Source organism: Megalobrama amblycephala, linkage group LG2 (assembly GCF_018812025.1).
Source record: "Megalobrama amblycephala isolate DHTTF-2021 linkage group LG2, ASM1881202v1, whole genome shotgun sequence".
NCBI classification, from domain to species: Eukaryota; Metazoa; Chordata; class Actinopteri; order Cypriniformes; family Xenocyprididae; genus Megalobrama; species Megalobrama amblycephala.
This window is the reverse complement of record NC_063045.1, coordinates 11439667-11467554: the sequence shown is the minus strand read 5'-3', so window position 1 is coordinate 11467554 and position 27888 is coordinate 11439667. Positions and strand designations below refer to the sequence as shown.

At 38.8% G+C, this 27888-nt stretch overlaps 2 protein-coding genes across 3 annotated transcripts; both read left to right on the top strand.

Moving 5' to 3' along the window:
- The first annotated feature begins 418 nt into the window (after positions 1-418).
- Positions 419-14968, top strand: LOC125263543 (zinc finger protein 721-like). Of its 2 annotated transcripts, XM_048182558.1 has the most exons (3): positions 419-535; positions 2242-2537; positions 11152-14968. In XM_048182558.1, exons 2-3 carry the CDS (start codon positions 2330-2332, stop codon positions 14790-14792), a joined length of 3849 nt encoding a protein of 1282 aa, XP_048038515.1. In that variant the 5' UTR covers positions 419-535; positions 2242-2329; the 3' UTR covers positions 14793-14968. The 2 variants fall into 2 exon arrangements, with proteins under 2 accessions (XP_048038515.1, XP_048038516.1); XM_048182559.1 differs by lacking the exons at positions 419-535; positions 2242-2537 and adding an exon at positions 2544-3308.
- Positions 14969-16249: 1281 nt separating this feature from the next.
- LOC125263548 (gastrula zinc finger protein XlCGF57.1-like) lies at positions 16250-27605 on the top strand. Its single transcript, XM_048182571.1, has 3 exons — positions 16250-17378; positions 18092-18225; positions 24490-27605. Exons 2-3 carry the CDS (start codon positions 18162-18164, stop codon positions 26220-26222), a joined length of 1797 nt encoding a protein of 598 aa, XP_048038528.1. The 5' UTR covers positions 16250-17378; positions 18092-18161; the 3' UTR covers positions 26223-27605.
- Positions 27606-27888: the final 283 nt, after the last annotated feature.

Below are 27888 nucleotides of genomic sequence, written 5' to 3'. Positions count from 1 at the left end.
GGGGCAACAAATGGCTGAAAAAGCAAGAAATTTAAAAAAAAAATATATATATATATATATATATATATACATATATAGGCCTATATATTAGTGGTGGAATTGGGGTTCCATAGGGAAGCCAAGAAGTAGCATATCATAAATTATTTTTGGGCTTTTTAAATTTTTTTTTATTTATTTATTTATTTATTTATTTATGTATTTTTAATTTCCAAGACTTATATCAAATGTCTACATCACTGATTTGATATGCAGTATAATGACCCAAAATTAATTTTAAATATTTTGTTCCAACACATTCAGTTTCTTGAACTAAACTGAAATGTATTCTTTCTCCATCTCATAACATCCACAAGCAACAGAGAATGCAGCTGAGAGCAAAAAGCTTGGTTTCGCTTACAGTCCTTATTGTTAATTTTGTATTATGTGTTGTTTTGTAGATGCAATGTGAAAAAAAAATATCGTTTTGATCATTTCGCCTCGTCTTGATGACGTCACCGCTACCGCCATCACACAGCTTTGCGTCTTCTGATGTGAGGTAAGCAGTTCACGGTGCTTCGTTTATTTATATTAATTATAAAAAACAGCTTGTTAAAGCAACATTTACAGGGTCATTTCTGTATTGATTATTCATCTGATACAGAGCTATGTGTGCGTCTTTTCTGGCGTCTGCTGACTGACATAAACATTTAGCCTAGCAGGCAACGTTTTGAGATACTAATGTTAAATTCATAAAGACCTGAGCGATTATTGTGTTTTTGTATGTTCGTCTGTATGGTTGTTTCGATGTCTGGAGCAATAATGGTATTTACTGATATGTCACTTGATCAAAAGTCAACGTGAGTGTATTATTAGGAATCGATCTTTTGTGGATTAATCTATTTTTAACATTAACATTTATATCTGTTTCTGACACGATGAGGCTTTTCATTAGCTGTTATTTTTTTATCTGTTTGGTAATTAACAAAAATCTCAATTTATCTTTTCTGGGTTAATCTATTTTGAACATTAATCTATCTATTTCTTACATTTAGAGGCTTTTCAGTAGCTGTTATTTTAAATCCATCACAAGAGGTAACGTGCATAAATCTGAAAATGTAGATAAATGTGAAGGAAGCTTGACATGGAAATATTGCTTTGTCGTGCTGGTTCATTGTATTGAAAGAAACGTTTCTCTCCATAGAAAAAAAAAAAAAAACCAGCAACATGTTGTTTATCTATTTTTTTTTTTTTTTTTTTTTTTTTACAACAGTGAGCCATGACTAGTTATAAATTGAACGATATTTAGGTTCATATGGACATATGCTGCTGTGTGCTGCTTGTGACTTGGGTAAAGTTGGTTTTATATTCGCACATTCGGACATCCATATTCAATAGCCTTGTTAATCACACTACATTGGACATTCAGTGGAGATTCACAAGTAAATATGCCATTAAAACAATACTTGCCTATTTTGATCGACTGTGAAAAATGTTGTAAGTTGACAATCGTTGGTTGTCAATATCATGTCGCTACTTAAAATTTGCAAACATTAATTTATTGCACATTTATTGGTAAAGTCTGAATTTATCAGAAGTCAGAATGTGCGAATATAAAACCAACTTTACCCAAGTCTGCTTGTGTAGTTATTTAACTGTGGTTAATTAAACAATCTCCCTGATAAGACTTAATAAGAGGGAGTGTCACAATTAACAGCTGATCAAAAGCATCTTCATGTTAAAAATAGATAATGTTAATAGATTGACCCACAGACAAAATGAGGAAATGTAAAATATGTGAATTTGTATAAAACAAATTAAATAACTTAATGTAAAATTATTTGTTTTAAATAAAATTCACATACTTATTTTACAACTACAGTCATTACATACATTCATAAGAAAAATAGATAATTAACTTATTGCTGTTTTTTTCTAGAGACAGAAAAGACTCTTTTAATAAAATGAAAGAGCACTACAAAGCAATATTTTAATGTTTCCAATGTCAAGCTTCCTGTGACATTTATCTACATACTCCGATTCATGTACCTCTTGTAATGGATTTAAATTAACAGCTGCTAAAAAGCCTCTTCCTGTCACAAATAGATAATAATGTTAAAAAATAGATTGATAGGTTGAATTTTGATATTCAAATTCGATTTTGATAGTTGGATAGATCCACTAACAACATGCTTTAAATGTGTAAATTAATGAAAGCATCACTTTTATAACTGAATTATTTTTGTCCTGCTCCTCCTACCACAGTAATTCACCTTCAGTGAAGATTCTTCCACAGCAGTTCACCAGTAAATGCTGGAATATATGTTAGAGTTTGCGAAAGAACTTTGAAAACATGAATAATCCAGAACCCTGCAGAATAAAGCAAGAAGATACTGAAGAACAAATAGATGATCCAGAACACTGCAGAATAAAGTATGAAGATGCAGAAGAACAAAGAGGTGATCCAGAACCCTGCAGAATAAAACAGGAAGATACTGAAGAACAAAGAGGTGATCCAGAACCCTGCAGAATAAAGTGGGAAGATACTGAAGAACTAAGAGGTTGGTGTTCATTCTTGATCCTTCAATAAAGTTATAAATCAAAGCCCATGGATGTGCTTTGAAATGTGCAGCGTTATTCATTGTGTTGACGTAATTTCCACTGAAACAGAAGACAGGGTGGGACATATTGTGCAGCTCCTCCCCTTTTTTCAAATAGCCAGTAGCGTTTCGTTTATATCACGGCTCGGCCAGAGCTGTTGAGCTCGACAAAACCGCATTTGACAGCTTATGATGACAGCCAGAGTGTAATATATTCCCATTTTAGATTTAATATGAAACTGTTATTAAAGCAAAAGCAGTGAACGTAATCATGCTGAGAATGTGTAGTTTAAAAAGTGTGTAATTTATGTTGGTGCAGCTTTACAAAAAATGTGTGTAAATTATAATTTAGAGTGATCTGATGTCAGAGGGGACTGTGTCCAAGTTTTGTATTTCAGAAATGTACTCAAATCACCCAGGTAGCAAACAATGTATTAATTTAAACAATATATAAATTTAAGGTTGAAACTATGAGCTCATTGAAGCAATAAATATGTGTTAACAAATGATTAGGATATATAGAGAATTTTGCATTGGTGCATGTTGATCTAGAGTTTGCTTCATCTGAAGTCCTCGCAGGAGTAGTTGGCGCCATCTCTTCAGAGGTGGGTCATCTGAAGACTTCATAAGAGGCTGAATCCAAACTGGAGCTGACGTACTCTCTAGTTACAGGGATAGGCATCTCTAGATAAAACGGAAAAGCAAATGGAATGGCGTTTGAACTTGTTGCTGGTAGGTCTGTTTCGATAGTCGATATATAGATTTATTGCACAATATATGGATACAACCTCAATCATTTTTGGTGACGCATTCTTTTTTTTGGCATTTGCCCAAAAAGACATTTTACAGACATTTTGCCATTCTTACTACCTCTGTGATCTCGTCAGCTGTCCGAGCCTCAGGCAGCTCCTTCATACAGAGCTGACATCGACAGGTGGAAAAATGCACCATTCGAGTCGTCATAGTATTTTCCTGACAACTACAGATAGTTTGGAAGAATAAGTGCAAATGCACTCAGTTTCCGCAATCCACTTGTGCAAATATAAACATGACAGTGTGAAATGGTGCACGCTCACAGCTAGTTTCACACAGGACGCGGCAGTCGCGAGTATCTAGCTTGTTTTCATAGAGAACGCGTTTTTGCATTCCACTGCGCTGGTTTTCCATGGAAACGTGTTTGTTTGACTTGCACTTGCGTCTTTCGCAAAATCTTGTGCATGACGCGGCACTCAAGTTAAAAGTTTTTCAAACACGCCTCTAGAAAAACGGATACCTCAACAGGTCATATCTGACCATAGGCGTAATTTGCGGGTGGGACGGGTGGGACATGTCCCCACCACTTTTTGAAAGGGTCGATATTGTCCCCACCACTTTTTGAAACATCTCGCGGATATCTAATACAAAAGAAACCCCTCTAGTTGATTGTCAATATGAGTTAATAATAGGCGATCTGGCGCTGGGATGTTGGTTTTTGAAATCATGTTGAGTGCTAGTTGTCGCTGTTATCAGAGGCGCAACAGTGTTCTCTTGGCGCTCGTGCACGCTGCGCAGTGTTCACACGGACGAGCGCTTCAATCTATCGCTTAACTGTTGCAGAGACTCTCTATTCGTTACGTTGAATCACAAAACAAAATACAAATAAACGTGTCCCTGCTTTTGATATACAATCACTGACAAACATCTTTGGTTTTAATGAGAGAAAAAAAAATCATACATGGTTGGTTGGATTCGAACCCAGAATCTCTTGCATGCTAAACGAAAATGTTGCCTCCAATCCATGTTGCCTCCAATCCACGTATTTATTAACTAATATACATACTCTCGAGACATTGTATTATAGCAGATGTAAGGAAGAAACTATCATATTAATTTTAATATCATATTATTATTATTATAATAATACAATTACAATACCCCCCCCCCCCCATACACATTCCTGTCCCACCCACTTTTTAAAACAAAGTTACGCCACTGTATCTGACTGCTAAATCTGTGTCTTTGTTCATATGGACATCTGATAATAGCGTGCACCTTTACTTTACTGAGACAATAAGGTCAGGGAAAAACCTGTAGATGGAAAATCTCCATATAAGTGCCTTTTGTGCATTTGCAAGTTTTTTCTACTTGTTATTTTGCAGTTTTTGTTAGCAACGGTTTATTTTTTAATTATTCAACATTATTATTTTCGGGTTGCTTTTATTATTTTCAATTCCAGTATCTAAATATCTAATATCCAGTATCTAATAGAGTTAAGTTCATTGTCATTTGAAAGTGTGTAGGCCTTGCATTATTATGCTGTTGATTATATATTCAGTGGCATAAAATGGTCTTAAAATGACAAAAATATTGCAATTATTTCTGGGGCAATATATCGCATAACAAAAAGTAGTTATTGTGACAGGCCTAGGTATGATGTTCTTTTTCTGAAAGGCTGTGTTACTTTTACGCCAGACGTAATGGGACACGCACCTTTCAAAAAGTTCAACTTTTGTCTCGTCAGTCCACAGAGTATTTTCCCAAAAGTCTTGGGGATCATCAAGATGTTTTCTGACAAAACTGAGATGAGCTTTTATGTTCTTTTTGCGGTTTTCGTCATGGAACTGCCATGCAGGCCATTTTTTCCCAGTCTCTTTCTTATGGTGGAGTCATGAACACTGACCATAACTGAGGCAAGTGAGGCCTGCAGTTCTTTGGATGTTGTTGTGGGGTCTTTTGTGACCTCTTGGATGAGTCGTCGCTTGGGGTAATTTTGGTCGGCCGGCCACTCCTGGGAAGGTTCACCACTGTTCCATGTATTCGCCATTTGTGGATAACGGCTCTCACTGTGGTTCACTGGAGTCCCAAAGCTTTAGAAATGGCTTTATAAGCTTTTCCAGACTGATCTCAATTACTTTCTTTCTCATTTGTTCATGAATTTCTTTGGATCTCAACATGATGTGTAGCTTTTGAGGATCTTTTGGTCTACTTCACTTTGTCAGGCAGGTCCTGTTTAAATGATTTCTTGATTGCGAACAGGTGTGGCAGAAATCAGGCCAGGGTGTGGCTAGAGAAACTGAACTCAGGTGTGATAAACCACAGTTAAGTTATGTTTTTTAATGCACTTTTTCACACAGGGCCATGTGGGTTTGGATTTTGTTTTCCCTTCATAATAAAAACTTTCATTTAAAAACTGCATGTTGTGTTTACTTGTTATCTTTGATTCATATTTAAATTTGTTTGATGATCTGAAACATTAAAGTGTGACAAACATGCAAAAAAATAAAAAAAATCAGGAAGGGGACAAGCACTTTTTCACACCACTGTATGTATGTATGTTCATTTTAAAATAAAAACTTTCTTGTACTGCTGCTTTAAGCAAATAATATCCTGGTAATTTTCCATGAACTGGTTAGAAAAACAATCCTATCGATAGCAAACATCAGGATGTTAGACTAAATATTATCTGAACCGTTTCATTTTTATATTTGTTTATATCTGGTTTACTATTCTTGCAACCGCATTGCTACGATTCCCTGGCTTGTAAAATGCAGTTAATCGAACATATCTAATAGTTCTCACTATAAAAACTGTAATTTGTGCCCGTAATGTTTTAAAAATAATAATTGGATGATAAATGTACCAAATTAAAATGAATGCATCAAAATGTTCATACTTTCTACTAATCGTCTCAGGTTACGTATGTAACCATGGTTCCCTGAGAACAGGGAACGAGACTCTGCGTTGACAGAACGCATTGGGGAACCGTCACGTGACCCAGGTGTCGAAAGCACTATCCAACAACTCCAATTCCTATTGGCCGGCGACAGCCTATGACGTCATACGGCGCGACCCGGATGTATAAAGGGAGCGCCTGGAGAGACGGTCTCTATCTTATCGTCTTGAGGGACTGTTCTGAAGGCAGGCAACCTGAAGCATGGCAAAGGAACGCAGAGTCTCGTTCCCTGTTCTCAGGGAACCATGGTTACATACGTAACCTGAGACGTTCCCTTTCGAAAGGGAACTCCACTCTGCGTTGACAGAACGCATTGGGGAACGATATACCCACGCCGCCATGCTGGAGGGGAGTGCCTGCCAAAAATATGGCTGAGGCAAAGGCCTCAAGGCAGTTCTCAAACTGCCCAGCAACTCCCCCTCGGGTCACACCAGGCTGTCAGTGACAGCATTCCCTTTGGCCAACAGCCCAAGCTGAACTTCCCAAAGGCTTCTACCTTTCTCTTTTAACAAATAGAGCCTAGAGAAAACGCTAAGGCGTCTAGAACCCAATTTTCTCGTAAGAAAAGTGGTTCCTTTAAGGGAATGTGGCCAAGGAACCAAAGGGAACCTCGGCCAGTCACTCATGAGGGGAGCAGGGTCACCCTCATTGCCACCAGGGAGGCCGACCTGGTCTTCTCAGGGAACAGACTCAGTTCAGGCCAACCCTGTCTGAAAACAGAGCCTCTAAAACGCATTCTTCAGGAAGATAGTAGGTAAGAGTGACTGCAGAAAGGCAGAAACCAGCTCAGACCCACGCGTAGAGACGGGCATCCTGGAGAGCAGAACTCAGCTGAGTGCTATGAACCCTCATATCGAGGGGAGATAAACCGCTCAACCTAGGATCTACCCAGTGCTTAATTAATGCACTGAGGAGGCTGTGCGCTAAAAACCCTGAAAAGGGAGCACAAACCAGCCTGGGGCTGACCCTTAAGACGGGGCCTGATCAAGGCAGAACCATCATGATCAGCTTAGGGAGCTAAGCACTATTACAAACCCCAAGGGGAAGCGCAGAGCTCACCTAAAAGGTAGACTATACCCAACACAATCCAACAAGCAGTGTACTCAGTAAAAGCACCTTTTACTCTTTAAGCAAGAGGAGTACAGCATACGCCAACACGTATTAAGGAAGGCCTGGAAGGCCTGGAAGGCCTATAACCTCAACAGACACGTGGCATCAGCTCGTGGCAGTGTTTAGGTCCCAAGCCTGGTAAACAACCCGCAAAAGAGGGGGTTGAATCTACCACTTGGGCCCCTGGCCAACAAAGTGTATAGAAATAGTTCTCAGAGAGAAATACACCTAAACAAACGCCAGTGTATCCAAAAAGGCGGCCCGTAGGCTTAGCATCCCTCAGGACACAAGGCGAAAGTCTCGTGGCCGTTTCCAGGAGCACAAGATCCAACCTAATCTCTAGGTGGCTCTTAGCTCAACTAGAATCATCGACTCAAAGAGGCAACAATAGGTTAAACCAAACCTCAGTAAGGTTTCACTACTACCATCTCATCCTGAGCCGCACAGAAAAAACACAATCTGTGCCAACATGTAAACTAAAACGGAGGCCTGAAGAGGCCTACCGGTTCAATGACACGTGGCTTCAGCTCGTGAGTTTCCAGGGAACCAAGCTACAGGGAACCAGCTCTAACCCACTAACTATGGGAAGCTAACTACAACCTGTGCTAAGCTACACTTTCCAAACAGGCAAAGTACCCTAAGTTCTGAGACTAAAGGGAACCAAAACAACCAACATGGTCTAAGGGAGGCTAATTAAGCCTACCACCTCAAACAAACATGCTGCAGGGCCTGAAGCAGTGTATAAAAAACAAAACAGTATGTGAGCACTGATATCCATGAAACAGCCAATACAACACTATTGCTAACTAGAAAGAGGCTTAACAATCTAGCCTACAATCACCGTATATGCAATATAGCTGATAAACAGATAACTGAAAGGGAGCTGACAAATACACACTTTATACAGAAAGTGATCTATCCACCCTGAGTATGCAATCCAACAGGTGATGCACTCAGTGACAACAAAAAACTCTCCTAGCTGGGGCTTAAAGGGGTCACCAAACACTTAGATAGAGGCCAGGCTTTTCTCAAAAAGGGCCTACTATACAAAAGCAGGTGTCAACCTGTGGCAGCATATTAAGCTCACATACAAATGTAGGGCAAAACGTCTAGAACTTCAAAGGAACTTTGATATGCATGCTTTAAGAAAAGGAGAAAAATATATCCCAACCACAGATTCTCAAATCTGCTCCAAGCCTAGAGGACGGAGCTAACTGCATCGTCAACTCAAACTTGAAAGAAATCAAGTAGCTCGGAAGAAAACATTTTTCTCACAGCATGAAAGTTCTAGAGAGTGGGGCCTAGCAAACATATATTGCCAACACTATCTGCTCGAAGATAAGGGCCTACCACCAGAGAAAACAGCATCAGGTTTTTTAACCAAACAGTCTACAACCTAGCTGTTAAACTCATGATTGCACCTACATATTTTTAGCAAGGGGACAATTTGGGCAAACAGATACTGGCCACTCCCTCAGGAGGAGGCCAAAACTAAATTACATATGGGAATTTAACTTCACATACACCATACGCAACCTTAGTCCTAGCCCAAATCAACTGAAGTGATGAGGACCAGCTCAAACTATACTGAAGATAGCCGAACGGCTGAACATACAGAGAAAAACTGAACAGCAACCATTTTGTGGCTCGCTCAGTCAATCTCACACTCCAGTTCTGCCCAAAGAACCCCTAGTTACATTTACTGTTACACATTCAGGAAATGATACAGGAATAAAAACAAGGTCAAAATTTTAATAATTTCAAATCAGACCCTGTCTTACCTTCCCGTGGCTCGCAGACCAAAGATTCCGTCTTCATTCCTTACCAAAGGGGAAGAACGATATCCCTGGTTCTGTAAACCTACCGAACCTTTTCACTATCAAGCCAGAAGGCGGGCCTTCAGAAAAAAATTCATCATAGGCCGGCCACCGGCCTGACTGTTCAAAGGTGTTAATCCTGAACATGCACAGTTAAAAATGTATCCCGGGAGGACAAAGAGAAGGGGCGAAGGAAATTTTTACTAAAAATTCCCCTCGCCAAGAAAGGGGATCGATCAGCGATGCTGATCGCGCCGGCGATCGATCACCTCTCTTAGATCACCTCTCCTTCTCTTCGCATCCCGCCGCTTTTGCGACTTACTTCGTGGTGGAGGAGGCGCTCGAGCGGCGACACTGGATCTCTGACCCTGCCTCTGAGCCTCGGCTCGAGGCGGGCCAGAGCCTCCCGGCTGTCTGGGCCCAGAATCGGACCTGAGCGGAATGCATTTCTTAAATGCTGCTGAGCGCGCCCTCGCTTCCCTGAACTTTCCGACTACCGCCTCAACGGAGCCGCCGAAAAGCTCAGATGGCGAGACCGGGGCATCGAGGCGAGAGCCTTTTTCTCTCTCCCCGATGTCCGCCATGTTTAACCACAGATGCCTCTCCGTGGCCACCATAGCCGCCATCAATCTACCAATCGAGGCGGCCGTCTGCTTGGTGGCCCGGAGAGCGAGATCTGTGGTCTGGCGCAACTCAGCCACCGCTTCAGGGGACAAACCTTGCCCCTGATCCAGGTCCTTCAGCAGGTCAGCCTGGTATGCTTGTAACACCGCCATAGTGTGTAAAGCAGCACCAGCCTGGCCTGCAGCAGCATATGCTCTGCCGTTCAGACGAGATGTCATTCTAAGGGGTCTGGACGGCAGAACCGGAGCTTTAAGTGTCGGTGCACTGCCCGTGGCGAGATAGTTCGCGAACGTCTCATTCCCCCGCTGATGCAGATGAATCCTGGCTGAATACGGGTTCTTCCATGCCTTCTTAACCTCAGAATGCAGGTCCGGAAGGAATGGAAGGCTCACTGGAATTACGGGGTTGTGATCGGAAAGAAACCGTTCGTCCAGCCTGCCGCGAGCGGGCTCTCTCCTTACACGCTCCCACGGCAGCTGCAGCCTGCCGGCGGCGCGCTCCACAACCTCCAGTAATTCGACATATGCAGGACAAGGGGGGCTTGGAAGAAAAAGAAGCAACCTCAGTCCCTTCTTCCTCTTCCATAGCCACCTCCTGCTTTCGGGGGCTCTCAGCCAGAAGAGCACTCGTTCCTGGATCCGATGATGTCAAGGAAAGGACATCATCGTCATCCAGGAGCTCATCCCCGCCAGCCGCCTGAGGTTGAGAGACCGTAACACCTCTCTCAAACTTGGCGGCAAGCTCCACCTGTGAGCCCCATGAATGCAGCCGCCGCTCAGCCTCAGCGCGAGCGGGACCAGATCCACCGGGCACAAGTGTTGACGTCTCTTCCCTCGAGAAGAGAGCCAGGCGGGAACGGAGCGTTTTCATAGGAAAACATTCACAATTCTCACAGCCAGCGTCCTCAAACGCTGCCCGTGCATGCTCTTCTCCCAAACAGATAACACATAGGGTGTGAGGATCCTCTGGAGTCAAAAACCTCGGGCAAGGATCCGCACACTTTCTAAAATGTTTCCCTTTGTCCTCAGACATAGCTATACAGGGAATACATACGGTCGCGCCGTATGACGTCATAGGCTGTCGCCGGCCAATAGGAATTGGAGTTGTTGGATAGTGCTTTCGACACCTGGGTCACGTGACGGTTCCCCAATGCGTTCTGTCAACGCAGAGTGGAGTTCCCTTTCGAAAGGGAAATGTCAGGGTTCACATGTCCTTTTCCTTTCACATTTCTCTCTTTGATTTTTTTTTTTTTTTTTTAAGGATTTACTAAAAATCAAACTTTTGAAACTTTTTTTTTTTACTTTCATTTTAGACCTGATAGAAGAGAACAAGGAGATTGAAGAACTGATCGGATTGGGGGAAATACATCATGTCAAAACTGAAGAAAATTCCTTGAGTCCCTCATTGAAAAGAAGAGACAAAATATGTTTCACTTGCCCTCAGTGTGGAAAAAGTTTCCCATACAAACAAAGTCTTGAACTTCACATGAGAATTCACACTGGAGAGAAGCCTTTCACTTGTAATCAGTGTGGGAAGAGTTTCACACAAAAAGGAACCCTTAGCGAACACATTAGGATCCACACTGGAGAGAAGCCATATACATGTGATCAGTGTGGGAAGAGTTTCACACAAAAAGGAAACCTTAACAAGCATATGAAAATCCACACTGGAGAGAAGCCGCATACCTGCGATCAGTGTGGAAAGTGTTTCAGACAAAAAGTAATCCTTAATGAACACATGAGGGTCCACACTGGAGAGAAACCATACACATGTAATCAGTGTGGGAAGAGTTTTGCACAAAAAGGACACCTTAACAAACATATTAAAATCCACACTGGAGAGAAGCCGTACACATGCATTCAGTGTGGGAAAGGTTTCAGACAAAAAGTAATCCTTAACGAACACATGAGGATCCACACTGGGCAGAAGCCGTACACGTGTGATCACTGCGAGAAGATTTTCACAATAAAAAGAAATCTTAATGAACACATGAAAATCCACACTGGGGAGAAGCGGTATGCATGTGATCAGTGTGATAAGACTTTTACACAAAAAGGAACATGTATCGAACACATGAGGATCCACACTGGAGAGAAGCCGTTCACATGTAATCAATGTGGCAAGAGCTTCACACAAAAAGGAAACCTTAACAAACATATGAAAATCCACACTGGAGAGAAGCCGCACACATGTGATCAGTGTGGAAAGAGCTTCAGACAAAAAGTAATCCTTAACGAACACATGAGGATCCACACTGGAGAGAAGCCGTACACATGTGATAAGTGTGGGAAGAGTTTCACACAAAAAGGAAACCTTAACAAACATATGAAAATCCACACTGGAGAGAAGCTGCTCACATGTGATCAGTCCGGGAAGAGTTTTGCACAAAAAGAAACCCTTGAACACATGAAATGCCACACTGGGGAGAAGCCACACACATGTGATCAGTGTGGGAAGCGTTTTGCTCATAAAGCAACCCTTAATGAACACATGAAAATCCACACGGGAGAAAAGCCACACACATGTGATCAGTGTGGGAAGAGTTTCACACAAAAAGGAACCCTTAAGGATCACATGAGAATCCACACTGGAGTGAAGCCATATGCATGTAATCAGTGTGGGAAGAGATTTGCACAAAAAGGAAACCTTAATGATCACGTGAAAATCCACACTGGAGAGAAGCCGTACACATGTGATCAATGTGAGAAGAGTTTCACACGAAAAGAGCACCTTAATGAACACATGAAAATCCACACGGGAGAAAAGCCACACACATGTGATCATTGTGGGAAGAGTTTCACACAAAAAGGAACCCTTAAGGATCACATGAGAATCCACACTGGAGAGAAGCCGTACACATGTGATCAGTGTGGGAAAAGTTTCACGCAAAAAGGTAACCTTAACAAACATAAGAAAATCCACACTGGAGAGAAGCCACACACATGTGATCAGTCCAGGAAGAGTTTCACACAGAAACGAACCTTTAATGAACACATGAATATTCACCCTGTGGAGAAGCCGTACACATGTGATCAGTGTGGGAAGAGTTTCACGCAAAAAGGAAACCTAAACGTACACATGAAAATCCACACTGGGGAGAAACCATTTACATGTCACCAGTGTGGGAAGAGTTTCACACATAAAGGAAACCTTAATGTGCACATGAAAAGCCATACTGGGGAGAAGCCGTACACATGTGATCAGTGTGGGAAGAGTTTTGCGCATAAGCCAACCCTTAATGAACACATGAAAATTCATACGGGAGAAAAGCCGCACACATGTGATCAGTGTGGGAAAAGTTTCACACGAAAAGAAAACCTTAATGATCACATAAGAATCCACACTGGAGTGAAGCCACACACATGTGATCAATGTGGGAAGAGTTTTGCACTAAAAAGACACCTTAATGATCACATGAGAATCCACACTGGAGAGAAGCCGTACACATGTGATCAATGTGGGAAGAGTTTCCGAAAATCAAGTGTTTATAAAGTACACCTGCTTACTCATTCTAGAGAAAGACTATACAACTGTGACCAATGCAGTAAAACATTTTTTAGGGCAGATTTCCTGAAGGACCACATGAAAGTTCATACAAAGGTGAGGCCTTACGTCTGTTATTTGTGTGGAAAGAGTTTTAGTCAGATGGGTGCATTAAAAATACACCAGAAAAGACACAGCGGTGTAAAGGATCACATTTGCTCTGAGTGTGGTAAGACTTTTTTTACAGATGGTGCACTGAAAGTGCACCAGACAGTTCACACTACAGAAACACCTTACAAGTGTTCACACTGCGACAAAAGATTCAAACAGTCAATATATCTGAAGATTCATGAAAGGATCCACACTGGAGAGAAACCACATGCATGCGATCAGTGTTGGAAGAGCTTCACACTAAAAGGAAACCTTAACGAACACATGAAAATCCACACTGGAGAGAAGCCATTCACATGTGATCAGTGTGGAAAGAGTTTCACACATAAAGGAAACCTTAATGTACACATAAAAAGCCACACTGGGGAGAAGCCGCACACATGTGATCAGTGTGGGAAGAGTTTTGCGCATAAAGTAACCCTTTACAGACACATGAGGTTCCACACTGGGGAGAAGCCGCACACATGTGTTCAGTGTGGGAGGAGTTTTGCACAAAAAGAGCACCTTAATGAACACCTGAAAATCCACACTGGAGAGAAGCCACATACATGTGATCAGTGTGGGAAGAGTTTCACACAAAAAGGAAACCTTAACGAACACATGAAAATCCACAGTGGAGAGAAGCCACATACATGTGGTCAATGTGGGAAGAGTTTCACACATAAAGGAAACCTTAACGTACACATTAAAAGGCACACTGGAGTGAAGCTGTACACATGTGATCAATGTGGGAAGAGTTTCAGAAAATCAAACTTTTTTAAACTGCATCTGTGTACACATTCTAAAGAAAGACTATATACCAGTGAACAGTGCAGTAAAAATAATTTTAGGGCTGAATTCTTGAAGGACCACCTGAAAGTTTACACAAAGGAGAAGCCCCATGTGTGTTCTTTGTGTGGGAAGAGTTTTAGTGAGCTCAGTGCTTTAAAATTACACCAGAAAAGACATAGTGGTGTGAGGGATCATGTTTGCTCAGAGTGTGGTAAGACTTTTTTTACAGATGGTGAACTGAAAGTGCACCAGACAGTTCACACTAGAGAACAACCTTATAAGTGTTCACTCTGTGACAAGAGATTCAAACGGTCAATATATTTGAAAATACATGAGAGGATCCACACTGGAGAGAAGCCGTATCACTGCCATTCATGTGGAAAGCGTTTCACTCAGTTATCTTCTCTAATCTTTCATAAAAAAAAATGCATGTCTGAAAATACATTAAGTAGTTTGAGTTCTGATCCTGTACTTCCAAGTGTAATGCTGCATAGGGCTGCATCAGAGATTATTTTGATAATCGATTAATCAGATTATTAGAACGATTAATTACCTGCTAAATAATTTCACAGATTAATCAGGCTTTGATAGCTTATTCAGCTTTTGCAGTTAGTCAAGATGTTGAGTTTTACTCATTCTAACTAATAAATTATACAAGTAAATAACTTGAAAACACCTTTGGAATAAAGTTTGAGTAAACTGAATTGAGCAGTCTCCTTCAGATTTTCAGCTGTAGTTCTTGTGTTTCGCTTTCCTTCGGTGATTCTGCTTGTTAACAGCAGGTGTTCATCAATAATGCTCAATCATCACTTAATTATCTCATTAACTTCAACACTGCTTCAATGGTTCTTTAACTCTCTAGTGCACTCATGAACACTAGGCAGTGTTAATTTAACATGGGCATTTTGCTATGTACATAAATCATAAATCTGTTTCATTTACATATACATTTACATATAATTTACATTACATATATGAATCACATTCAGTTTATTAATTTGTTTATGCTAACCATGTAATCCAAATGGATAGAAATTTTATATGCAATTCAAATACATAAATTAAGTTTTGATTTTCATTATAAACATACAAATATCAAGCCAAAATAAATTTATTTAAAACGAAACTGAAACGCCATTGGGCACACCTCTCTCATCTGGCAAGAATCCAAATATGTTTCCAAATTTGCCATATAACATTTGGTTGCTAAGCTATTATTCATTATGTAAACAAGGCTTTGTACTCCACTCGTGTTCCAATATCCACATAAAACAGCATCCTTCACATTTGCAAAAATGTGTTTGGTTGGGTGCTGGGCATACTGAGTTTTATCGATTAATAAGCTTTGGTTGTCGGACTTGGTCAAGAGAATAATCTAAATGAACAGTGCTCTCATTACAATTCTCCACCAGATTTACTATGCTGCATGCAAGCTCAGCATGACTGCTTCTCAAATCTCAGGGAGTTCAATGTGGGGTTTGCAAAACATTTGGTTTTGAAAGATGGGTCAGTACCCAGTTTATTTGGACTAGTTTGCTCCTCAGAATCACAACCTGAAAGGATGATTAATTAATGATTTGATTTCTACCGAGTGTTCAAAATACGTAGTTTTGTGTTTCATATTGTGTAAGTTTCCAGCTAACTGGCAAACTCACATTATTACTGTCTTAAATAATACTGAAAAAATTCTGCTAGGCAGCTGTGGGCCCACTATTACCTAAAATTGTGTCTATTAATGCAGATTGTTTGTTGTTCTTACTTCTTTGAGTAATGATGGATTTAGCAAGATTTGTTTTAAAAACTTTAAAGGGTTAGTTTACCCAAAAATGAAATTTCTGTCATTAATTACTCACCCTCATGTCCTCCCAAACCCGTAAGACCTTCTTTTGTCTTCGGAACACAAATGAAGATATTTTTGATGAAATCCAAGGGTATCTGATCCACACGACATTGCACATTTTGAGGTCCAGAAAGGTACTAAAGACCTTGTTAAAACAGTCGACGTGACTACAGTGGTTCAACCTGCTGAAATTTCATTTTTGGGTGAACTAACCCTTTAATGTTAGTCATTCACGTCAGTGCTCAGTAAACGTATGCACACTGTTATTAATACCTTTCCCGCATGTGCACCGAAATAAATTAGAAATATACATCATGATCAATATACATCTTTGATGAACATACATTTGTTAATGCTGATGGTGAGGAATTACAGTTGCAACATCTTATAATGTACCTCAAACTGAGTAACATATCACTGAGAAATGTCCTGCTCAAGTCATCAAATACACACAAAATTACCTAAAAATACCCATCCTGCTGAGTATTCTCAAACACAGACGGTTATGTCTTAAATTAACATGAACAGTGGGGAATAAAACAGATGTGTATCACTATGAGATCTGTGCATTCTGTCTTAAAGTCACAGAATTTTAACAAACATGCTCATTAATGTTAATCAAAAAACAGAGAAAATCTCTCACTGCTCTCATCTAAATAACTTTTTTAGCTTTAAAAAGAGTCAGTGTATGATTAATTCATAAAGTAAATAATTTATTTTTTTGCATTGGTTGCTGACTGTTACTTGTTTACATGTCTATGCTTTTATTTTCCTTTAATCAAGTTGGAAATGCCGCATACAAGGCCTTTACAGGCCCACTTAGGGCTGCCAGCGCAGGGCCCCTGAGAATTTGCTCATTGGCAAAATGTTGGCCCCTTATCACTGGCCCTGCATGAGCAGCCCTCACTTAGTCTCCAGGAAGCCTTAGCGCTGTTTTATTGAAAATAATAAAGTTTGAAATCACTGTTATGGAGGTAATCGCTTGCTTTAGTTGTTCTTCTGAAGAAACTGCATACTCTCGGTACTTTTACAATAAATGTACATACATTTTTAAAGTAAAAAAAAAAAAAAAATAAAATAAAATAAAACTTTGCAGGATTTAAAATGCTGATAACCGTTAAAACACGTAATCACAGTCAGTGAAATGGGTCCATGGTCTATCCGGGCGATAGGTGGCGGTAATGCACTTATGTGTCTGCGATCCGCCGTAAAAAAAAAAAAAACAAGAATAAAGACGTCACCACTACCGCCATCACAGCGAGTCTCGATGTGAGGTAAGCAGATCTCGGTGCTTTGTATATTTATACAGTTATTAAAAACAGCTTGTTAAAGCAACATTGACAGGGTCATTTCTGTATTGATTATTCATCTGGTACAGAGCTATTTGTGTGTCTTTTCTGGAGACTGAAATAAACATTTAGCTTAGCAGGCAACGAAGTGAGGAACTAATGTTAAATTCATAAAGACCTGAGCAATTGTGCTTTTGTATGTTCGTCTGGATGATTGTTTCGATGTCTGGAGCAATAATAGTATTGTTACTGAATGCCATTTGATCAAAAGTCAACGTGTGATCTGTGAGAGTTATTAATAGGGATTGATCTTTTCTTTTGTGGATTAATCTTTTTTGAACATTAGTATCTATTTCTGACACGAAGAGTCTTTTCAGCAGCTGTTAATTTAAATCCACCACAAGAGGTAAATCTGAATATCGTTAACCTCGTAACATAATTGCCCAGATCATATTTCAAAGGCAGATATCACAATTTGGCCAAAAAATGACTTGGGCAATTATGCTATGAGACTAACGATATGTAGATAAATGTTGACATTGGAAATATTAAATTAAAATATTAAAATATTGCTTTGTCGTGCTCTTTTATTTTATTTAAAGAGCTGTTTCTGTCCCTAGAAAAATCATCAGAATTAATGAAAGCATCAATTTGATTATGGTTTGTTTTTGATTTTGGCTGTTCTGCTCCTCCTGCAGCAATTCATCGGTAAATGCTGTAATATTCCCATCAGCCTACAAGTGTAGAGGATAGAGTTTGTGAAAGAAAATGGAAAACATGAATGATCCAGAACCCTGCCAAATAAAGGAGGAAGAAACTGAAGAACAAATAGGTTGGTGTTTATTCTTGATTCTCCAATAAGGTTATAATACTTAAAAGCAGTTCATCAGATTCAGTGGTTGCAGTTAGAAAAATCATAAGAATTGTGAAATAACAGTTAACCTTTTCAGTTTAAAATATTCTAGCTGAGTATCATTTCTATGGCGACATATCATGATTGTCATGTGTAAGCCACAGCCACAATAGAGCTGTATGACTGATGTATAGCTTTTATTTCATTTTTATTCAAAATACTTAACTTGTAAACTATATTTTTAAAAAATCAGATGCTTTTTGGTTTGTTTGTTTTTTTGAAAAGTCAAAAATTATTAAAAGCTCATGAGCTCATGCATGCCATACTAGTGCAATACTAAAAAATATCAGTTATGCCAAACTGACATAATAACAAACTGCATGCCTTAACTGCAATTTCTAGTATTGCATTAGTATTGCATCCTTCTCATGGGCATTTAATAATTTTTGAAAGACATTACTAAAATATCTTGTAATAAACAACAACGTCACATTTACCTCAGAAAAACATATCATTACCATAAACTCTTTAGTCAGCTAGAAAAATGAACTCTAGAGAGGAGCATTTAGCTTAATAGCCTATATGCACCATATTACATATTAATTATAATTTTTAATGTTCTTTAATAGCCTATGTAATGCATGTTTGGAAAAATCCATCAAGTTGACAGCCACCATTTTAAATGTTTATATTTCAAAAAATGAAATGTAATTTAAGTTTGTATACAAATAAGTTATTTTTTAACCTACAATATTAATGTAGTACCAACTGATCCATATATATTATTTACAGCATTAGTTTTATTTTTAAAAAATATTTGCCATGTACTGTACCTGATATACAGTATATCTGAAATAACTGATGCTGAATCGAATTGCATAACTATGATGAGATGACAGACTGGCAAGAAATGATGCAAAACGGAAAACAAACAGTCCAAACACACAACGCATATTGTGACATACTGAAAAGCCTCATCTTTCCATTATTGTTAATAATAGTTGAAACCTGCACTCTTAAATGTGCATTGAAACTTGCCAGCTGATAAACCCCCGGGAACACAATCACGGGGCCCCCTCCCGGAGATTTGCTTAGGGCCCCCAATACCATCGAATCAACTAGCTTAATAATAGTGTATATGTGCTTTAAATATTTACATGCGTGTAGGTTACATGCTTCTCAGAGCAGTTGTTTTCACGGTAAATGCTGCCCCACATGAACTGTTATCATTTACATTTGTGCAGCCAGGGCTCTACAGTGCGAGCATTTCGCTCGCTTTTTTGCCTGAAAATAACTGCGTGCGAGTGTGAAAAAATATTTAGGCGCACTGGTGCGAGTGACCCGATCGATTCTCATGAACAGAACTATAATACAATTGGAACAAAAAGCACACCTCCTAAAATGCATCTACACTGAACAAGAGATTTCGCACGGCAATCGGCTGCTTTTCATGCCTTCATTCAAAGATGCTGCTTCAGTCAGCAGAGCAAGCGCAAAAGACGTGCACAATGGACTACACTCCAAATATCGTTTACAAGGTGAAACGAGACCGTCTCATGCTGCTGATGTTTCAGCCAAATTAACTGGAAATACTACATTTGGATTATCATAAGCAATGTCGGAAATTAACGGGGGCTTGAGGGCAAAAATACCACCAAAAATGAATAAAAACATTTTACTTTCACTTTTAAAGTAGCGGCAACTCGGAGGCTGCAATTGCTTGAATGGTGGGTGGGTTCATTATTATTCTTAATGAAAAAATACAACAACAACAACAAAAACTGTACAATGTCAAACTTGCGTAAATGTTTTTACATATCGCTTTGCAACCAAATCTTCATCCATCGTCATTCAGAGAAGTGAGGTGAAATCTGACTCCTGCTGCGACTCTCGTTCAGCTCTCACTGAATTGTATTTTTTATTTTTATAAAAAATCAAAACGACGGTGTAGGCGGTGCCGCGGTCACGGTGGGCAAGTGATATAAACGGTGTTGCGGCTGAACACCGGTAACACCGTCCATCTCAGCAATCCTAATAATTTAAGTACTATCACACGAGTATACTCCTGTTTCTCCGAGTTTTGGCATTGAAAATGTAATACTTACTGATCTTTTTTAAGTCCAATAAACAAGTTGATATTAAGTGATTTAAAATTAGACACAGTAATGTCTATTTTTGCTCTATTTCGTGAAAACAGATTCAAACAAAGCCACACCAGGGGCCAGTTGCATAAACTTAGTCACTATTTTAAGTTACTATGTCTTTAAGAACTAGTTTGACCAGTTTAACCAAGGGGTAATCAATGTTATTTTTCCAATTCAAATTACACCAATCTACCTTTTTATGTAACAGACTTAAAAAAAAATTAGGACCACTCTTCAAGAAAAACATTAGTGTCTTAACTTTTAAGACTAGTCTAAGTGGTTTATGCAACCGGCTGCAGAACTGTTGCGTGTCTCCAAGCAACAGTGATTCCTGAATGAATCTGCGTTTTGAACGACTGAATGAATGACTCGCACATTAAGATTTACTGCCACCTATTGGCGGTAAATGTAATACATTTATTTTCATATTTACACTTTACATAGACTATTTTTACTTAAAATATCAAACTTTTAAATGTATTTTTTTTATTTTTTTTTTTACATATTTCTAAAATCAAAATAATTATATTTAAAAACATTTGTACAACATTATTTACCAATGAGCTGCATTAAGCAGTCTATGTAAATGTGTCTAAAAACCACTTCAGATGGAGCTTCTGTGCCACCTCTGAGGTGCAAAGATTTTTGATAGTTTATTTTTAAAGGTAACAGCCTGATTGGGTCTTATTGTTCTGACTGAATTTATTATTTAACATTCAAAAACAATTTTTCTATTTTAATTTAAGAAATTGATGAAATATAATGCAAACATTTAATAAGATTAGGGGAAAAAATGCTCTTATAATGGTAAAAATGCCTGTGAAAATTAATTCAAAGGGGCAAATATCGCCCGGTAATAGGAAAATTAGTGTCTGTTATTGATCAGAAAGTGCTCCTAAATTTTTCATTGTGCTCCTAAAGAAAAATGTTACTGTAGAGCCCTGGGAGCTTCTCAAACTTCATCTCTGCACATGCTGTGAGATTAGATGATAGAGAATGCAATGTGTATTATTTCATCAGATTTATAAGGTAAATCATTTATAAACCTATGCCAACACAGGAGAATATATCGAAATTTCAAAATAAAAGTTTAAGTTTTACCCTCGCTCTGAGTTTACGTGTTTTGATGTTCACATATTCTTGTTCAGTGGCTGTAGCATTTTTTTGATTCATAAAGAAATAGTCAAATATTAAAGCCTTTAACTTTTGAATTATGTTATTTGGCCAGCATTAAACAAGGATTTGATCTGCTGTAAAATGGGACAAGAAGTTCAGTTAGAGAACAGACACTACAGTTAAAAACTGAACGCGTCTGCTTGATTCATTGAGCTGAACGAGAGTCGCAGTACAGATCAGCAGCAGGAGTCAGATTTCACCTCAATTTTCTGAATGACAAGACGATAAATGAAGATTTGGTTGCAAAGCGAAATGTAAAAGCGCATATTTCAGTGAGTTTGTCATTGTACTGTTTTGTTGATAATGAACCCACCCATGATTCAAGCAATTGCTGCTACTTCAAAAGTGAAAGTAGCCTATGCGCACAGGGCATTCATAACGGTGTGTTTTTTAAATGAATTTTTGGAGGCATTTTTGCCCCAAGCCTCCGTTAATTTCTGAACTTGCTTATGATAAACTAAATGTAATATTTCCAGTTAAAGATGCAATATGTAAGAATTTTGCAGAAAAATATCCACAAACCACTAGGCCAGTGTTATATATTTTGTTCACTTGAGTACTTACAACATCCCAAATGTTTGCAACTATTTGTAATTGTGAGAAAATTGCAATTTTAACCAAGGCTCCGGGACATGTGAGGATTGCGTCATCCCTGCGTTACCCTCGGTTTCCGAAACCATGGAAACACCAAAGATGCTTTAATATTTAATTAATAGACAAGGGAACATCTGTTTTGATTTATTTATAGGCAGAAAACTAAATATTGTTATATAGCTCAACACTGTAGGGGAATTTTACAGTTAAAGACCCAAAAGGCCGATATGTTGAATAAAGACCCAGAGTCAGAGTTAAAAAAAATAATAATAATTTGAAGAATTTTATTGAAGAATAGTTTGCAGTTTCATCAGCAGAAGCCAGCTTCAAGTCTCACAAGGAGTTCGTAGGCCGCTCTGCGTACATTCACATTTCCACAACAATTATACTCTAACAGAGTCAACTAACTACGTCATTACTTCAGGTTGAATGATTCTGATTGGCTAAGAAAAATAGACTAATTTGGTAATCTTCCACACATGGACAGATAGTCAGAAGCATATCTCCATTCGTCAGGATGCTGACGAGGGGACTCTGGATTTAGGTACTGGATGTCATTTTGGGGTCATGACATGATGTCTGCTGGTCTCAAGCAGAGAGCCAGTTGTCCACCAGTACAAAAGACCTGCACAGAACACTTAGCGCACATACACAGATACACGTGATTCACAGCTTCTTCAAGGTTGAAGTTGATCTGAGCTCTGCTCTGAGCAGGAAACTTTCCCAAAACATACTGATAACATGTTCTTTTCTCTCAGTGAGAGGTACAGACAATATTCAAAATTATTTTCTAGTGTTTCAAAAGGAAAATAAATGCTTTAACATATGTTGAAGAAGCCATTCAAATAATTTAACAGAAAGATAAATGTTGATGAATAACTTAAAAGATATATATTGAATCGGCAGTGGATTCCAGAATCCACCTGTAGTATATTTCAGAGTTCGTAGGGAAGGAAGAGGACAGGGTCGGCTTTTGACTGCTGACTGAGCTTTATTAAAGTAATAAAATGTCCAACAAAAGTCTGTGCAACGCACAACAACAAAATAAACAATCCACAATAGGGCTTCACTCCAGTGTTGTTGTCGTGATCGGCATTCTAAGTCAGCAGTCCCTCTCTCTCTCCCACACTCCTGCTTCTCCTGGAGTTTTATCCTGTCTCCGCGCCAATTACTGGAATGAGAAACAGGTGTTCGTGATTTGCATTTAACCCACTCACTCACCATGCGTCTCCTGACGCTCTCTCCCGTTGCAGACTTCACTGAACCACGCCTCCCTCGCCACACCACCCCTTCAACATGTTTAGTCTTATTGTTTAAATCAAATTTTTTGAGTACCATGCTTTACCATGCCTCACTAACACTATTTTGTCAAGTAGCTAACATAGCATAATCAGATGCAGCTTTATTTTTAGTAACAGTAATACAGCATTTTCTCCATCATACTAAATGTTTTAATATTAATTGCATGCCATTTATCAACACAAGCCATTATTAATGAAATACAAGTGTCTCGCAGCAGCTGCCGAGCAAATGCACAGAGTAACGTTATAACATAATTTTCAAAACTGTGGCATAAAGTTCCGCTGCTCGTGGCATGATGCTCGTTCAGCTCCCACAACACTCGGTCCATGAACACTCGCATCCATGAACATGATTTCTTCCCAAAAGTCTTATCCCAATTATTTTCCACTGGCCGTTGAGGTGAAGACCTCATGTCCCAAGATTCCACACTCAAACCTGGTGTCATCAAGCTACGCCTTTGTTTTAAATAGGTCTCTAGCAACCTCTAGCGGGCAGAAAATATAACATATTGCAGCTTTAATTTGGCTGAAACAGCAGCAGCATGAGACGGTCTGGCAAGTGTGCATGACTGCATCATACCCATTTCACCTTGTAAACAATCTTTAAAGTGCACTTGCTCTACTGACTGAAGCAAAGTCTTTGAACAAAGGCATGGAAAGCAGCCGATTGCAGTACGAAACAAAACTGTTGTTCAGTGTAGATGCATTTTGGGAGTTGCATTTTTTTATTTTTAGCTGCAAATGTGACCGAAATGGTCACAGTTTAGAGCCCTTCCTTTGTAAAATGTAGTTAATGAAACAAATTAAATGGTCCTCACTTAAAAACACAATTTGTGCCTGAAATGATTTTAAAATAATTGGATGACAGATGTTCCAAATTAAAAAGAATACATTGAAATGTTTATACTTTCTACTATTATGTCGGGGTCCACGTCCTTTTCCTTTCAGATTCCTCTGTTTTTCAGTAAATCATTAAAAAAACAAACAAAAAAAATATTTTTTTAAAACTTTTTTTTTTTTCATTTTAGACCTGATAGAAGAGAACAGGGGGTTTGAAGAACTGATTGAAGGAGAGGAGAAACCTCAAGTCAAAACTGAACCAGTATCCATGAATCCTCCAGCTGAACCAGTATCCATGAATCCCTCATTGGACAGAGGAGAGAAAATATGTTTCTTTTGCCCAGAGTGTGGAAAGAGTTTCACATGTGAACAAAATCTTAATCTTCACGTAAAATTTCATCGTGGAGGAAAGCCGTTTGAATGTGATCTGTGTGATAAGATTTTCACAATAAAAGCAAACCTTGATGAACACAGGAAAATCCACTCTGGGGAGAATACATACACATGCGATCAGTGTGGGAAGTGTTACGCACAGCAAGGAATCCTTGACGAACACAGGAAAATACACTTTTTAGCAAAGCCGTACACATGTGATCAGTGTGGGAGGAGTTTCCCTTATCAAGGAAACCTTAACGATCACATGAGGATCCACGCGGGAGAGAAGCCGTACATATGTGATCAGTGTGGGAAGTGTTATGCACAACAAAGAATCCTTGACGAACACAGGAAAATACACTTTTTAGCAAAGCCGTTCACATGTGATCAGTGTGGGAGGAGTTTCCCATATCAAGGAAACCTTAACGATCACATGAGGATCCACACTGGAGAGAAGCCGTACAAATGTGATCAGTGCGGTAAGAGTTTTGCACAAAAAGGAAACCTTAACTTGCACATAAAAACCCACAGTGGAGAGAAGCCGTACAAATGTGATCAGTGTGGGAAGAGTTTCTCACATAAAGGAAACCTGAATGTACACATGAAAATCCACACTGCAGTGATGCTGTACACATATGATCAGTCTACGAACAGTTTCACTCAAATAGGAAACTTTACTGTACAAATGAATAACCATACAAAAGAGAAGCCATTCATATGTGATCAGTGTGGGAAGAGTTTCACACATAAAGGAAACCTCAATGTACACATGAAAATCCACACTGGAGAGAAGCCGTACACATGTGGTCAATGTGGGAAGAGTTTCAGACATAAAGGAAACCTTAACGAACACATGAAAAGCCACACTGGATTGAAGCCGTACACATGTGATCAGTGTGGGAAAAGTTTTGCACACAAAGCAACTCTTAATGAACACATGTCAATCCACACTGGAGTGAAGCCACACGCATGTGATCGTTGTGGGATGAGTTACGCGCGAAAAGGAGCCCTTAAGGATCACATGAAAATCCACACTGGAGAAAATCTGCACACTTGTAACCAGTGTGGAAAGAGTTTCATAAAGTCAGGTGTTTATAAAGTACATCTGCTTAGTCATTCTAGAGAAAGAGTTTATAACTGTGAGCAATGCGGTAAAAAATTTTTTAGGCCAGATTTCCTAAGGGACCACCGGAAAGTTCATACAAAGGAGAGGCCTTGCGTCTGTTATTTGTGTGGAAAGGGTTTTCGTAATATGACTGCATTAAAAATACACCAGAAAAGACACAGCGGTGTAAAGGATCATGCTTGCTCAGAGTGTGGGAAGCGTTTTTTTACAGATGGTGCACTGAAAGTGCACCAGACAGTTCACACTACAGAAACGCCTTACAAGTGTTCACACTGCGACAAGAGATTCAAACGGGCAGAGTATCGGAGAATACATGAGAAGATCCACAGTGGAGAGAAGCCGCATCACTGCCATCCATGTGGAAAGAGTTTCACTCATTTATCTACTCTAATCGGTCATAAAAAAAAAATGCATTCATGAAATTATAGTAAGTAGTTCGCATTCTGAATCTGTACTTCCACGTGTGATGCTGTGTAGTGCTGCGTCAATTGTCGTTTTGATAATCGATTAATCAAATTATTAGAATGCATGTTCATTATTTCACAGATTAATTAGTTTAGATTTGATTATTCTGCTTATGCACTTAGTTAAAATAGTGAGTTATACCCGTTCTAACTAATAGATGAAACAACACTTCAGGTTTTAAGAATGTCTTTTTAATAAACTTCTCGTTAAATAAATCTTACGGTTTTCTGTCCTCTTTAGAAGTCATCAATATGCCAACTGCTGAAGGATCAAAGCAACTTGTGTTATTTTACAGTTTTTCACAATTGCTAAGACACTGATTAACAAGTTCAGGCAGTTAGAGACTATTTGCAAGTCTCATGCACTCATAGCAAAACTCTAAACATTCTCACTCACTAAAACATGTTGTTGCAAAACTGTAAACGCAAGCTGCAAAAGTTAAACCGACTAAAACGCAGTTGTCATTATTTACACACAACTACTCAGATTTGTTCACACTTGTTTCTAATAATGTGATCAAGCCATCTGTACAAAATAAAAGCTAGATCAGAGTGCACAGGTGCACTGAATGTTGATTCGAACAATGTATGGAAACATTTTGAGAGTTAGAGGAAGAATACGTGTAATAGATGGTGAATGAGGAGAAAGGGGATAGATTCATCAGACCAGAGGATTTTACCTTTGCCTGACAAGAGATGAACATTGCCTATTATTTGGACAGAGTCAATACAATACCTGCAGTACATACAGTATACTCATTTGCGATTTACAATTTCAAAATTTGTTTAATGTACGCAATATATGGATGCTGTGTTCTCCTTTTTTATTTTTTATTTTTGGATGTAGTTTCTAATGAATGATCTGTAATGTTTATATTATTGACTGATGTATGATCTGAAAGCTTTGATTTTGAAAATGGTTTTGAAGCAATTGTTAAAAAAAAAAAAAATCTAAGAGCAACCATACATCTGTTGTTTTATTTTTTAATACAATTTAATTTTATAATCATTAGTCATTTATGTAATTGTCATTTGATTTAGCATTTAATCATTTTATTATTCATTTGTCACTTTATATTTTTTTATTATTTTACTTATTTCCTTGCTCCTGCAATGCTTGCTATTGTTGTTTGTGGTTTGTAAGAGATTCAATGTGTTTAATGTCACAGGACGATGTTGTGAAGCAGTAATTTTCCATTGTTTTTGCTTTGGTATAATAAGGCCTGTCGGAATTGTATTAAGTCTGAGCATTGAGATATTGACATTCAGATGAAGTCTGAGCATTGAAATATATGAAACTAAGATTATCCAATAAACTTTGCTCTTTTTATTATCATCACTTTGTCTCCTGCTTCTGCTTTTCCCTGGCATTCTCAGTCAAACTCTCAGGCTGATAGAAGACTCTTATAGAGATTTGGGTACCAGACAAGACTTTGTTTATTTACTGGTTTTGGACACCAGACAAAACATATCTTCTGGCAGAGATTCAGATCTAATATTTCTGACATCCACATCCATCCAATTTAACACTGCTTTGCTAAGAACAACGAAGGAGACTTGGGAACACGCTGGAGACAGGTAAGTATCTTGGATGGAGTCCTTGAGGTATAAGCATACAGGTA

What these genes read in the sequence shown, in the direction of transcription:
- LOC125263548 (XM_048182571.1), top strand. Translation starts at nt 18,162, where the DNA reads ATGGAAAACATGAATGATCCAGAACCCTGCCAAATAAAGGAGGAAGAA. An exon ending in AGAAACTGAAGAACAAATAG is followed by an intron (nt 18,226 to 24,489) that starts GTTGGTGTTTAT and finishes TTTTCATTTTAG; the next exon opens with ACCTGATAGAAGAGAACAGG.
- LOC125263543 (XM_048182558.1), top strand. Translation starts at nt 2,330, where the DNA reads ATGAATAATCCAGAACCCTGCAGAATAAAGCAAGAAGATACTGAAGAA. An exon ending in AGATACTGAAGAACTAAGAG is followed by an intron (nt 2,538 to 11,151) that starts GTTGGTGTTCAT and finishes CTTTCATTTTAG; the next exon opens with ACCTGATAGAAGAGAACAAG.